A 13,938-nucleotide genomic window follows, 5' to 3' on the forward strand; every position below is an offset into this window, starting at 1 on the left:
GTACATCATGAGAAACGCTGGACTGGAAGAAACACAAGCTGGAATCAAGATTGCCAGGAGAAATATCAATAACCTCAGATATGCAGATGACACCACCCTTATGGCAGAAAATGAAGAGGAACTCAAAAGCCTCTTGATGAAAGTGAAAGTGGAGAGTGAAAAAGTTGGCTTAAAGCTCAACATTCAGAAAACAAAGATCATGGCATCCGGTCCCATCACTTCATGGCAAATAGATGGGGAAACAGTGGAAACAGTGTCAGACTTTATTTTTCTGGGCTCCAAAATCACTGCCGATGGTGACTGCAGCCATGAAATTAAAAGATGCTTACTCCTTGGAAGGAAAGTTATGACCAACCTAGATAGCATATTCAAAAACAGAAACATTACTTTGCCAACAAAGGTTCGTCTAGTCAAGGCTATGGTTTTTCCTGTGGTCATGTATGGATGTGAGAGTTGGACTGTGAAGAAGGCTGAGTGCTGAAGAATTGATGCTTTTGAACTGTGGTGTTGGAGAAGACTCTTGAGAGTCCCTTGGACTGCAAGGAGATCCAACCAGTCCATTCTGAAGGAGATCAGCCCTGGGATTTCTTTGGAAGGAATTATGCTAAAGCTGAAACTCCAGTACTTTGGCCACCTCATGCGAAGAGTTGACTCATTGGAAAAGACTCTGATGCTGGGAGGGATTATGGGCAGGAGGAGAAGGGGACGACAGAGGACGAGATGGCTGGATGGCATCACTGACTCAATGGACGTGAGTCTGAGTGAACTCCGGGAGATGGTGATGGACAGGGAGGTCTAGTGCGGGGAGCGAGCTCCGCCCATGGCAAAGGTCATGAGGAAGGAGGCTTGGCATACGCAAAGGCGGGATCAAACCTCAGGAGTCTCCCTGGAAATTCTCGAGCATTTACCCCCAAAACCAGAGTCTGCCTACTTTCTGCTTTGTGCTTTCACCTACACCTCTGACTTTACGGGGGGCTGTCCCCCACTACCTCTCTGAAAAAAGAGTTAGCTTACAGCTCCAGTTAATAATTCCCGGATGTGACAGTGTTTCAACCTACAAACTCCTTTGGAAATCCTCTAGCCTGCCTGAATAGGTTTTTCCGGCCACATGTGATTGTTCAGAGCCTCCCAACTGTGAGAGGCATGAGATGTTCTAAACTGTCTAAACACAGATTCTTTTGAGTAGTTAAAAGATTGATTAGAAATTGTATTGGTGAAGGGTTTTTCACTTATTGGGCCAATGTTTGCTGCTAAGTCTCCATACTCCTTACCTACTGTGTCCTTGGCAGTGTATTGATTGATATAATGGGTGTATAGAAATGTAAGTAGTAGCCTCAATGTTTGTAACCTTGGACCCTTGAGTTAATTCTTTTCTTGATTGAGCCCACCTCACCTTTGCCCTATAGGAATGCAGCTTTGTCCAATGCTCTTTTGGAGGCTGGTGCCTGACTTTGGAATAATCACATTTAGAGAAAGATAAGTTTCTTAAAATGTTAACAGGCCTCCTGGCCAGAAGATGATGTAATTCACCTGAACTTTTGCATATGATAAGTTTGAAAGCCTGGCTTCGATTAGGACCAGGAACTGCTGTCCTTGCATGATTCCACCCCTTCCCCCATTATCCTCTATGCACAACTTAAGGTATAAAAACTACTTTGGAAAATAAAGTGCGGGCCTTGTTCACAGAAACTTGGTCTCCCCATGTCGCTCTCTCTCCCAAATTCTGGCTGAGTCTCCATCTGGAGCGCGGAACCCGCCATGCTTACTAATTATGCCTGGGCTTCTAAGAGCCCACCGGGGAGGCCTCAGTGTCTCCTCTCCTTCGGGAGAATGGAAGGATGCCTGCGGCCTATGTAAGTGGTACAAACTTCTTGTCTTGAAGTTTTATTGGTCTCCTGCATAAACCAAGCTACTCAGCCTCTTTTCTCCACTGAATTTTCCTACTGAGCTATCCTCATTCTATTACTCTTTATATCTTTGATAAAATATTTAAATAAATAGGTCGCTGACGCCGTCCCCGCTTCGAATACCCTGGATCAGCCGGGGCTAGTCCCCGGCAGTCTAGCATGCTGCGATTCATGGGGTCGAAAAGAGTCGGACACGACTGAATGACTGATCTGATCTGATCTATAATGGTTAACTTATAAAATGTCCAGTATATCCCAAGCTCAAAAATGTTTATGCTTTTGTCTCTCAATTGTTCTGGAATAATTTAAGACCATATAACATTAGTGTTTCATGGATTTTATTATGGTTGAATTATGTGAAAACTAGTAAATATGGAAATGTCAAATTTATCAAAATAATTAGAAAAATTACATTGTAATCAGTAATGGTGTTAATCATGACAGTAATTTATTATCAGTGATTTAAGGAAAGTTATATTCATGCATTTTTCAAATATTATGTTAGTGGCTAAGGAATCATTGAAATAACTCAGAAATGATTCTGAAAATCATGCTATCTGGCTGGTAGTCCCAGGTTTGAATTTTAAAACTTTAAGAATTTATTGTGAATCAGTATCACTCAAAGCACTTTTACTTCTACTAACTCATTTAATCCTCCTGAAAGTATTGTGAGACAAGATCTTTCACAGATGAGAAACAGAGATACAGAGCATAAAATTATTTCTAAACTTATTTGAGCCAATACATGCTTTTGTCTGCATGCAGTTATAGCACTTCATGCATTACACATGGAAGTCCACTTGTATGGGCTGTGTACCTATTCATTGAGTTTTTTAGGCTATTTTTTCTTTACCAGGCCTCATTTTTCTAACTTGTAAAAGAAATATGTTGAAATTCCATGCTACCAAGTGACTTAATTGCACTTTAATTTTTCTGCTTTCTAAGTAGGAAGCACCCTTGGCTCCCTGCAATGTAAGGTGTCCTTGTCCTAGAGAAGGTTGAGGTTTGATTAATCTGAATTTCCAAGACTCTAAAATATTGAGAGTAGGAGCTCTCTGAGCAACATGACCATCACCAACATCCATAGTAATGACCCAGCATAGAATGATTGTGCTGAATATGGGCACCTGGTCCATTAAAACAGGAAATCAAGGTCAGATTATGTGATGGAGACTGGAGATTTTTGACGGTAGCTTCCTCCGGATCACACTAACCAAACCTGAGAAACTCCAGGGCTCTTTGAAGGTGGTGATGGTTCCCAGTCTCTAAAACGAGCCTGTCAGAGCCACAGGTTGTCCTGGCAGACATACCTAGAGAGACAGCAAACTGCTCAGAAGTGTGGGACTCTCAATGTGGGAGCACTGACCAGGGTCAAATGTGCTGGGAAGAGGACTAGTTACTTTGGGACCTTCACGTACAACTCACACATATATATACAGACACACACACAGCCACAAAAAGAATTGAGGAGACAGGTACACAACTGCACCCATGAGGAAGTCACCTCCGATAATTCGTGCTATCCTTGAACTGTGTCCCCAAAATTCTATATCCCCAATTCGTTGCATAAGACATAAACAAAAAAGTATATTGTCAATGTAAGTATATATAAATAATTCATTCCTCTGCATCCAAGATCCAGGCTAAATATTTCCTTCTTAAAAAGGTAAAAATGATGTCATAATCAATTACAAGTCAACAAAACTAGGGGAAAAGTAAAAAGAAACATGTTGCAGATAAATGAGTGAATGGCACGTTCACAGTAAATTTAAAAATTGCAATTTTTAAATTCCTTTTAAAAATCTGTGAAACAAATATTTCCAAGTATTTTGTTTATAGTTTAATATTGAGAACTATTGACAAAGTACATTTCACATTGAAAAAATTACATTACTATATTATACTATACTATATTTCTATGCTATATGATACTATTTAATACTATATTTTTTAATGAGCAAGTCTACATTGCAGAGACCATTTGCTCTGTGAATACATTACTTTGTCTTTAAGCTTGAGCAGAGCTTTCTTCACGTCCTTGTTCCTCAGGGTGTAGACCACAGGGTTCAGAAGGGGCGTCATCACAGTGTAGAAAACAGCCACAATCCTGTCCACAACCTCCTTGGAGCCTGGTCTCAGGTAAATGAAAACAAGGGGAACATAGAAACAAAGGACCACAATGCAGTGGGAGGCACAGGTCTGGAAGGCTCTCCATCTCCCCTCTGAGGTGCGGATCTTCAGGATGGAATGGACGATGGATACGTAGGACAGCACTATCAGGAGAAAACAGCCCAAGGCCACCACCCCAATGTTGACAAAGATCACCATCTCCACGGTGGATGTGTCTGCACAGGCCAGTTTGAGGACAGATGGTGCATCACAGATGTAATGCTGGATCTGGTTGGGTCCACAGAAGGGCAAACGGAATGTCGGTGTGGTCTGGGCAGCAGAGTGCAGAGAGCCACTGAGCCACGTGGTTGTGGCCAGGATGGCACAAGTCCTCCCACTCATCATGCTGGCGTACCTGAGTGGGTAACTGATGGCCAGGAAGCGGTCATAGGACATGACGGTGTACAGGAAGCACTCGGTGCTGCCCAGGAAGTCAAAGGAGTAAAACTGGGCCACACAGCTATGAAAAGAGATAGGACTGCCTTCTGGGGACACCAGGGTCATCAGCATTTTGGGCACAGTGACCGTGGAGTACCACATGTCAATGAAGGACAGGTTGGTTAGGAAGTAGTACATGGGGGTGTGCAAGTGGGGATTCACTATAATCACCAGCAGGATGAGGAAGTTCCCCACCACGGTGAGGACATAGATCACCAGGAAGATTCCAAAGAGGAATGTGTCCAGCTCTGGTGCATGGGGAAGGCCCGTGAGGACGAACGTTGTCACTAGGCTCATGTTCGTCATTTCTCCAGGCTTTTGATTTCTCTCTCTCTCTCTCTCTATGGGAATATCAAGAGCAACCAGCATTTAGTCGAGAATTGACAACTCATCCTTTATATGAAATCTGCATCATACATCATACATAATTCTAGAGTTATATTCCACTTTGCTTATCATAAGTCTCCTTTGTAAAAGGAGAGAGAACATTTTCATCTTCTATCTCACTCTCAATGACATAGAGTCATACACAGATACATGCAAAAAAATTGGTAGAAATTCATTGTAAATTTCTCTTGGTGTATCATAAATATCACTAACGTAGCACCATAAAACAATGCAAGTTTTCTATTTGGTATTCTCCATAGGTCATGTCAGCTTGGTCCTCTGCTCCAGGCTTCACAATGTTGAAACCAAAGTTTCAGTTTGTTCTCTAATCTCACAGCTCAGGATCACCTGTCTCAGTGAAGATGTCAGTACAAAATAAGATAATAAATGCAAGGTATTTAGTAAAGTGCCTATGTTAGTAGGTACTCAATAAATGATAGCATACTATATGAAGCTGCTGCCTTATTTTTTTAATGTATAGATATAGATATATGGAGAGAGAGACAGACAGAGAGGTGAGTAGAGAGGAAAAGTAAATTCTCATTGTGCTATAGCGACTTCTCAATTTCACAGCTACAACTTTGAGGAAGATTTCACCACTGTTATTGGTACTCACGTCTCACTAACACCACTATCTGCTTTTATAGGAAATAGTCTCAGAGCAGGTTAAGAGTCTAAACTGCATATAGAATCCCTGCTGCTGCTAAGTTGCATCAGTCGTGTCCGACTCTGTGCGACCCCATAGACAGCAGCCCAACAGGCGCCACTGTCCCTGGGATTCTCCAGGCAAGAACACTGGAATGGGTTGCCATTTCCTTCTCCAATGCATGCAAGTGAAAAGTGAAAGTGAAATCATTCAGTCGTGTCCGACTCTTAGCCACCCCATGGACTGCAGCCTACCAGGCTCCTCCATCCATGGGATTCTCCAGGCAAGAGTACTGGAGTGGGGTGCCATTGCCGTCTCCCTACCGCCTCCCATATGATCTAGGAAACAGCAACCCTCATAACACTGCTGGCCACATGCTTGTCTTATTTTAAATAGTCTTTCACGAGGCTCTAAGAACATAAACTTCACACGTTCTCCCAACTGCAATCCACTGGGTAGGGACTGGCTTCTAGTATATTGACACATATTGCTATCTTAAATATATAAGTATTTTATAGTATTGGCTTTGTTAGAGATGATATTCCTGCCCCCCACCTTCTACTCCTCATATTCATAAATCCAGGTGATGCCCTCATAAGGGAAGACAATTCCATCAAGTATCAGATTCTTACATAAAACCTACTACTTGTGACAAGAAATACAGAACCATTGTAAGAGAAAAGGACCTATGTTAGCATAACATCAAGAAACATTGGAATTGTGTACTATGGAAAGTAAGGCAGAAATGATGGTTTTAATTTAATCCAAAATATTGTCAAGGTCAAGACTGATAGTATATTTCAAGTGAAGACTCATCAACATGAGAGAAATGAGGTTCTCTGCTCTTAGCAAAACCCATACACAACAGATCCTATCTCCACACAATGTGCCTTAAGCTACATTAAAGCTGTATTTCAAATGAAAGAGTAAATAACAGAGACACTTACCCTAACAACCTATGTGGATATCAAAATTCAAAACACAGAACAAATGTATCTCAAAAATTTCTACAGCACCAATGGGGTCCCATCATAAGGAAAAATCACATTTAGATTAAAGTATGAAAATTTTCATCAGGTGAATTGCAAGGTAGCCTGAGACCTAAGGCAGAAGTATCAATGAAAGTTATCAGTGTTTGACTTGTCTTTTATGCCATAGCAACTTAGTAACTAATCATAGGTCCTTATTACTAACTGTATATACAGATATGCATATGTTGTGTGTATATATATATGTGTGTGTGTGTGTGTGAAATTTGTATATATACATACATACAAACAGAGAGAAAGAATAAATTAGAAACAGAGACAGAGTAAAAGACAGGCAGACAGGACTTGATAGCCACATTGAGAAGGAAATCTAACAATATCTTATCTCTGAATGGAAGCTTAAGAAGGAAAGCAAGTGGAAATGAGAGAAAGCTACGTTTGTAAGAACTCACCTGCACTATGTGATTCATTACAATATAAAACTCATTTGTGTTTACCCTCAAGCCTGCCAAAATATTTAACTTTCTACATGCTACATCAAGGTACTTGTTTGCAAGTTAATACTCAAGGAGCTGGCATACCTGTGATTGCCTGTGGAGAAAGAGCGGTTCATTTCTGTTATAGGACCCAACTAGTTAAAGGGCAAAGAATGGAAACTAACATAGCTAGACAGGCAGGAGCTTAATTTGATTTACTTTCACAAGGAATTGGATTACCCTTGGGTTTCCTGAATGATCAGAAAAACAACAAAAAGAATCTAATTAAAAGTTTTTAAAAATCACACGTGTATCTCCCTGTATGTTTGTTATTTGAACACTCCTGAGAAGAGTTCATGTCTTTCTGGAGCTAGCAGTTTTACCCAAGGGGAAAGAAGGACTGTTACCCTATTCCCTCATCAATGATGCAGATAAACTCACAATGGTTTATTTTCAACTTAAAATTGCCCAGAACCGACAATTATCATCTCTTATTTCCGCGCTCCATCTCATATCTCACTCTTTCTTTCAGCATATTTTAAGGTGATTTAAATTTAGTTGTCTAAATTCCCAAACTGTTTTACAGCTGTTTTTAGATATCTGTGGTAGTCATTACTTCATTTGTTTAGGTAAAGACATTTTAAAGAAAATAAGCAAACAAGCCAACCATGAAAAATAATGCTCTAAACTAAATTGATTGCATTTTAAAATACAAATTTTGCGTCTCATTCTCTTTGATCATATGTTAGAAAGTTAAAGAGCTTTATAATCATACTATATTATAGAAAACAAAACAATTGGGAACTTAAACCAATTTTCTAAATACCACTTCAATTAATGAGATAATTACTGCTATAATTCTTAATTATTATAAAATAATGGCATCTTTATACCATATCTAAAATAAAACTAATCCCAGATGAAGTAAAGATTTAAATAAAGGGGGAAAACTCAAAAGCACTAACTAAGATAATACACAAATAAAACTTGAGAATCTAGAGGAAACCTTCATACTGACTTTTTAAAAATATTTTAATGTACTTATTTATTTATTTTTGGCTATGCCAAATCACATGTGGGATCTTAGTTCCCCAACCAGGGTTCAAACTCTGGTCCCCTGCAATGCAAGTCCAAGGTCTTAACCCACTCAACCCCCAGGGAAGTCCGCATGGTGATTTTTGATATCTGGTATTGTGAATCTATTAATTTTAACTTCTCTGGATTATCTTGGCCATTTTGGAATCTCTCTCCACTTGAATATACACTATAGGGTCCACATGTCTATAGAATAAAGTGCTGAGATTATATTTAGAACTGCATTGAATCTATTAACAATTTGAGAAGAATGTGTGTGCTCAGTGGCTCAACTGTGCCCAACTCTTTGCAACCCCATGGACTGTAGCCCATCAGGCTCCTCTGTCCATTGGATTTTCCAGGCAAGAATACTGGAGTGGGTTGCCATTTCCTCCTCCATGAGATCTTCCCCACCCAGGGATCAAACCCCAGGGATGGAGACATCTCTGGTGTCTCCTGCATTGGCAGGCAGATTCTTTAACACTGAGCCGTATGGGGAGCCCTTGAGGAGAAACAATTTTTAAAATCTTGTCTTTCAAGCTGTGAAAGTAAAAGTGTTAGTCACTCAGTCGTGTCCAACTCTTTGTGACACTATGGACCCACCAGGCTCCTCTATCCATAGGATTCTCCAGGCAAGAATACTGGAGTGGGTTGCCATTCCTATCTCTGGGGGATCTTCCTGACCCAGGGATCAAACCTGGGTCTCCTGCATTGCAGGTAGATTCTTTACCGTCTGAGCCACCAGCAAACACCAAGCCGTGAGCGTTTTATAATCCATCATTTCTTCAGCAACTTTTATATATCTCTCAAAAATGTTTTGCAGTTTCTATTATTGTGATCTTACACATCTTTGCTTACTTTTAGATCCAGATCAAGTTTTCTCAACCTCAGCACTATGGACATTGTGAGCAAAACAAGGCTTATGGGGAGCTATCTGGTGCATTCGGAGATATTTAGCAGCATCCATGACCACCAGACACAAACACAAGTACCAGAGACAATCAACAATTTCTACAGACATTTTCAAATCACAGTTGAGAGCTACTGATTTAAATATTTAATAAAGTTTGCTTTTTTAATTAAATTATTTTAATTGTAGGCTAATTACAATATTGTAGTGGTTTTTGCCATACATTGGCATGAATCAGCCAAGGGTATACATGTGTCCCCCGCATCCTAAACCCCCCCACCTCCCTCCCCATTCCATCCTTCTTGGTCATCCCAGTGCACCTGCTTTGAGTGCCCTGTTTCATGCATCAAACTTGGACTGATCATCTACTTCACATATGGTAATATACACATTTCAATATTTTGAACCTAATCATACATAAACAAATGGACACAAATCAAAAGTGCAGAAGCTGTTTATACATGAAGTTACAGAGCATAGATTCTCTTTGATATATTAATATATGTTGTGTGAATATACTACAATTTATTTTTAATTCAACCATAGAAAGGCATTTGAATAGTTTCCAATTTTGCTTATTTAAAACAGTGCTAAACTATTAGAATATACATTCTGTGTGTATGTATATATGAAATTTTCTTTGGCAAAACTATATATAATGTATCGTGGTGGTAGTATAGTCACTAAGTCATGTCGGACTCTCACAATCCCATGGGCTGTAGTTCACCAGGTTCCTCTGTCCATGGGATTTCCCAGGTAAAAACACTGGAGTGGATTGCCATTGCCTTCTCCAGGGATCTTCCTATCCCAGGGAAGATCTCCTGCTTGGTAGGTGGTTTCCTGCATTGCAGGTAGATTCTTTACTGCTGATCCACCAGAGAAGCCCCCATGATGTATTACATATAATATTATATATTATATGTTATATACTGTAGGTTATATATAATATCTCTTCCTTTCAGATACACATTTGGAAATGTATAAACATATACACGTATTTCTTTTTTTATTTAAATTTATTTATTTTAAATGGAGGCAAACATATACACGTATTTCTATCAGATATATACCTAGGAGTGGAATGCTGAGTCACAGGGAATTTTTATCATCATTTTAGTAGATTCTGCCACAGAGTTTTACCAGTTTATCCTCCCAGTGTCAGTGCATGGAATTTCCAGTTGTTTCACATACGACCATCATTTGGCGTCATCAGTCTTTTTCACTTTGGTCCTGTTAATGATTGTGAAGTGATATTTTATTGTGGTATAATTTTTCTCTTTCTGATGAAAACTGAAGCTGAATATCTTTTAATTGTTTGACTTTTGGATGATATTGTGAAATTTCATTACTATCTCTCATTCTTAAATTTATTTCTTTTATTACAAAGTCTCATTACGAGAGTGAAAGACAAGTTGCAGGGTAGGAAATAGTATTTGTAATACAGATAATTGACAAAGAACTTAAATTCAAAATAAATTATGCCTGCAAATCAATAAAAATGGAAAGCCACCTCTCAAATTTGAAAACTGAGCAAGGAACATGGATCTGCAATTCACAGTTGATAACCCAAATGGCCTTAAAAATGATTAAATCATTACTAGTTAATGAAGAGACAAATACACTCTACCATACTAAAAATGGATAATTAAAAAGCACCTACTGTATAGCACAGGGAACTCTTCTCAATACTCTGTAATGCCCTGTAGCATAGAATCCTCTTAAGAGAGCGTACTTGATCAGGAGTCAGGAAGGACTCCTTCCATCTCTCTGTGTTTTAATTTCATCATCTGTCAATTGAAGCTAATGCTGCCATATCCAGTTATCCTATAGAGGTACTAGGGTTGGAATTTGAATGAACTTTAAAGCCAAAGATGCTATGAATACATGGATGTCACGTACTAATTATTGTAAAAATGCCCTTTGAATTTAACTCAGATTGAAATAGAGGTGGCAAAAGTACATAGAAGAACTAAACAAAAAAGATCTTCATGACCCAGATAACCGCAATGGTTCGACCACTCACCCAGAGCCAGACATCCTGGAATGTGAAGTCAAGTGGGCCGTGGGAAACATCACTATGAACAAAGTTAGTGGAGGTAATGGAATTCCAGTTGAGCTATTTATAAATCTTAAAAGATGATGCTGTGAAAGTGATGCACTCAATATGCCAGCAAATTTGGAAAACTCAGCAGTGGCCATAGGACTGCAAAAGGTCAGTTCTCATTCCAATCCCAAAGAAAAGCAATGTCAATGAATGTTCAAACTACCATCCAATTGCACTCATCTCACATGCTAGCAAAGTAATGCTCAAAATTCTCTAAGCCAGGCTTCAACTGTATGTGAACTGTGAATTTCCAGATGCTCAAGCTGGATTTAGAAAAGGCAGAAGAACCAGAGATCAAATTGCCAACATCTGCTGGATCATCAAAAAAGCAAGAGAGTACCAGAAAAAAATCTACTTCTGCTTTATTGACTACACTAAAGCTTTTTACTATGTGGGTCACAACAAACTGTGGAAAATTCTTCAAGAAATGGGAATACCAAACCACCTTACCTATCTCCTGAAAAATCTGTATGCAGGTCGGGAAGCAACAGTTAGAACTGGACATGGAACAACAGACTGGTTCCAAATAGGAAAAGGAGTACGTCAAGGCTGTATATTGTCACCCTGCTTATTTAACTTATATGCAGAGTACATCATGAGAAACGCTGGGCTGGAAGAAGCACAAGCTGGAATCAAGATTGCCAGGAGAAATATCAATAACTTCAGATATGCAGATGACACCATCCTTATGGCAGAAAGTGAAGAGGAACTAAAGAGCCTCTTGATGAAAGTGAAAGAGGAGAGTGAAAAAGTTGGCTTAAAACTCAACATTCAGAAAACTAAGATCATGGCATCTGGTCCCATCACTTCATGGCAAACAGATGGGGAAATAATGGAAACAGGGAAAGACTTTATTTTGGGGGGATCCAAAATCACTGCAGATGGTGACTGCAGCCATGAAATTAAAAGACGCTTGCTCCTTGGAAGAAGAGCTATGACCAACCTAGACAGCATATTAAAAAGCAGAGACATGTTGATATATGGCAAAACCAATACAATATTGTAAAGTTAAAAAATAAAATAAAATAGAATTAAAAAATAATAATAAATAAACTTTCAAAAAAAAAAAAAAAGCAGAGACATTACTTTTCAACAAAGGTCCATTTAGTCAAAGCTATGGTTTTCCCAGTAGTCATGTATGGATGTGAGAGTTGGACTACAAAGAAAGCTGAGTGTCAAAGAATTGATGCTTTTGAACTGTGGTGTTGGAAAAGACTCTTGAGAGTCCCTTGCACTGCAAGGAGATCCAACCAGTCCATCCTAAGGGAAATCGGTCCTAAATATTCACTGAAAGGACTGATGCTGAAGCTGAAACTCCAATACTCTGGCCACCTGATGCAAAGAACTAGAACAGACCCTGATGCTGGGAAAGATTGAAGGTGGGAGAAGAAGGGGATGAAAAGGGATGAGATGATTGGATGGCATCACTGACTCAATGGACGTGAGTTTGAGTAAGCTCCAGGAGCTGGTGATGGACAGGCAAGCCTGGCGTGCTGCAGTCCATGGGGTCACAAAAAGTAGGACATGACTGAGAGACTGAACTGAACTGAACTGAGGACACTACACTACTACAGGCAACACTATTTCAGGCAGCACTGTCTAGACCATCCAGTATGCAAAGAAGAGACTAAGCGAGATGGAATTTGAAAAACTTGGCAGTCCCTTAAAAATCAAACATATTTAGAGCTTGGACAGCCCTTTAGAGAAGTGACCTAGAGCACACCCCCATTTTACCCTTGAAAAAAAGCAACTTCTGTAGAGAACATGGACTTTTCCAAATACAAAAGGACATACTGCTTACTTAGTGGGTAAAAATCCCACATAAGGCTATGTAAATGCATTATATGGAATCCTCTAATTATGATAACAGAGGAATTTGTAGTTCTGAAATAACACTGGGCAATGAATAGATCAATAAATAATTGTTAAATATCTTTTTTAGTATGCTTTATTTACTTTAAATCATTGTTGGTATGCATTTTTTAAATAAGTCATTTTATTATTAATTTCTCCTTCAAGTTTTATTGAAATATGATTGCATATAGGACTGGGTAAGTTTAAAGTGTACAGCACTGGCAGATGGAGTTGGATCCTAAGGTGGCTGACTGGGTTTCTAGGGGGCGGGAACTGTGTAAGCCAGGGGGTTGGCAAGGCTGGGTCCCTTGTATTCTGTTGAACAGAACCAAGTCCTAGGGCAGCTTGGGGGCTCAGAGGGGTCTACTGAGGACTTGCAGGTGGTGGACCTGCATCCCCGTGAAACTGGATGGTTGGCCAGAAGTGGTATCAACTGGCTGATGAGATGGGTCAAGTCCCAGCCACTAATAAAATAGAGGAAGGACTACAAAAGGACACTCGCCAGCATCAGTGTCCTCAGGGTAGAGTGAGGTCCCCCAAATGGCTGCCACCAGCAAGTCCTCGGTAGCTGGGTGAGTCCCACTTGCCTCCCACCTCTCCGGGAGGCTCTCCAAGATCAGCATTTGGACCTGACCCAGGTTCCGTTCAAGTTTTTGCTTCTGCCCTGAGTCTTGGAGCATGTGAGATTTTGTGTGTGCCCTTTAAGAGTGGACTCTCCATTTCCTACATCGCTCTAGCTCTCCGGAAAGCAAGTCCCATTGGCCTTCAAAGCCAGATGTTCTGGCAGCTCATCTTCCTGGTGCCAAGACCCCTGATCTGCAGAGCTTGATGTGGAGCTTGAAGTTGTAGCTTCTTGGGGAGAACTTTTGCCATTTTGATTATGCTCCTTTTTATGTGTTGCTTATCTGGGGGTATGGGTCTACACCCCTCCTACACATTTCATTATGGTTCCTTTTTTACATCTTTAGTTGTAGAAAATCTCTT

General features: G+C 39.9%; 1 protein-coding gene across 1 annotated transcript; it reads right to left on the reverse strand.

Annotated features, from left to right (window-relative positions):
- Positions 1-3,857: 3,857 nt before the first annotated feature.
- On the reverse strand, positions 3,858-4,820 carry LOC113886051 (olfactory receptor 10G9-like). Its single transcript, XM_027531988.1, has one exon. It carries the CDS (start codon positions 4,818-4,820, stop codon positions 3,858-3,860), a length of 963 nt encoding a protein of 320 aa, XP_027387789.1.
- Between the last annotated feature and the right edge of the window lie 9,118 nt (positions 4,821-13,938).

This window comes from Bos indicus x Bos taurus, chromosome 29 (assembly GCF_003369695.1).
Source record: "Bos indicus x Bos taurus breed Angus x Brahman F1 hybrid chromosome 29, Bos_hybrid_MaternalHap_v2.0, whole genome shotgun sequence".
NCBI lineage: Eukaryota > Metazoa > Chordata > Mammalia > Artiodactyla > Bovidae > Bos > Bos indicus x Bos taurus.

What these genes read in the sequence shown, in the direction of transcription:
- LOC113886051 (XM_027531988.1), bottom strand. Translation starts at nt 4,820, where the DNA reads ATGACGAACATGAGCCTAGTGACAACGTTCGTCCTCACGGGCCTTCCC.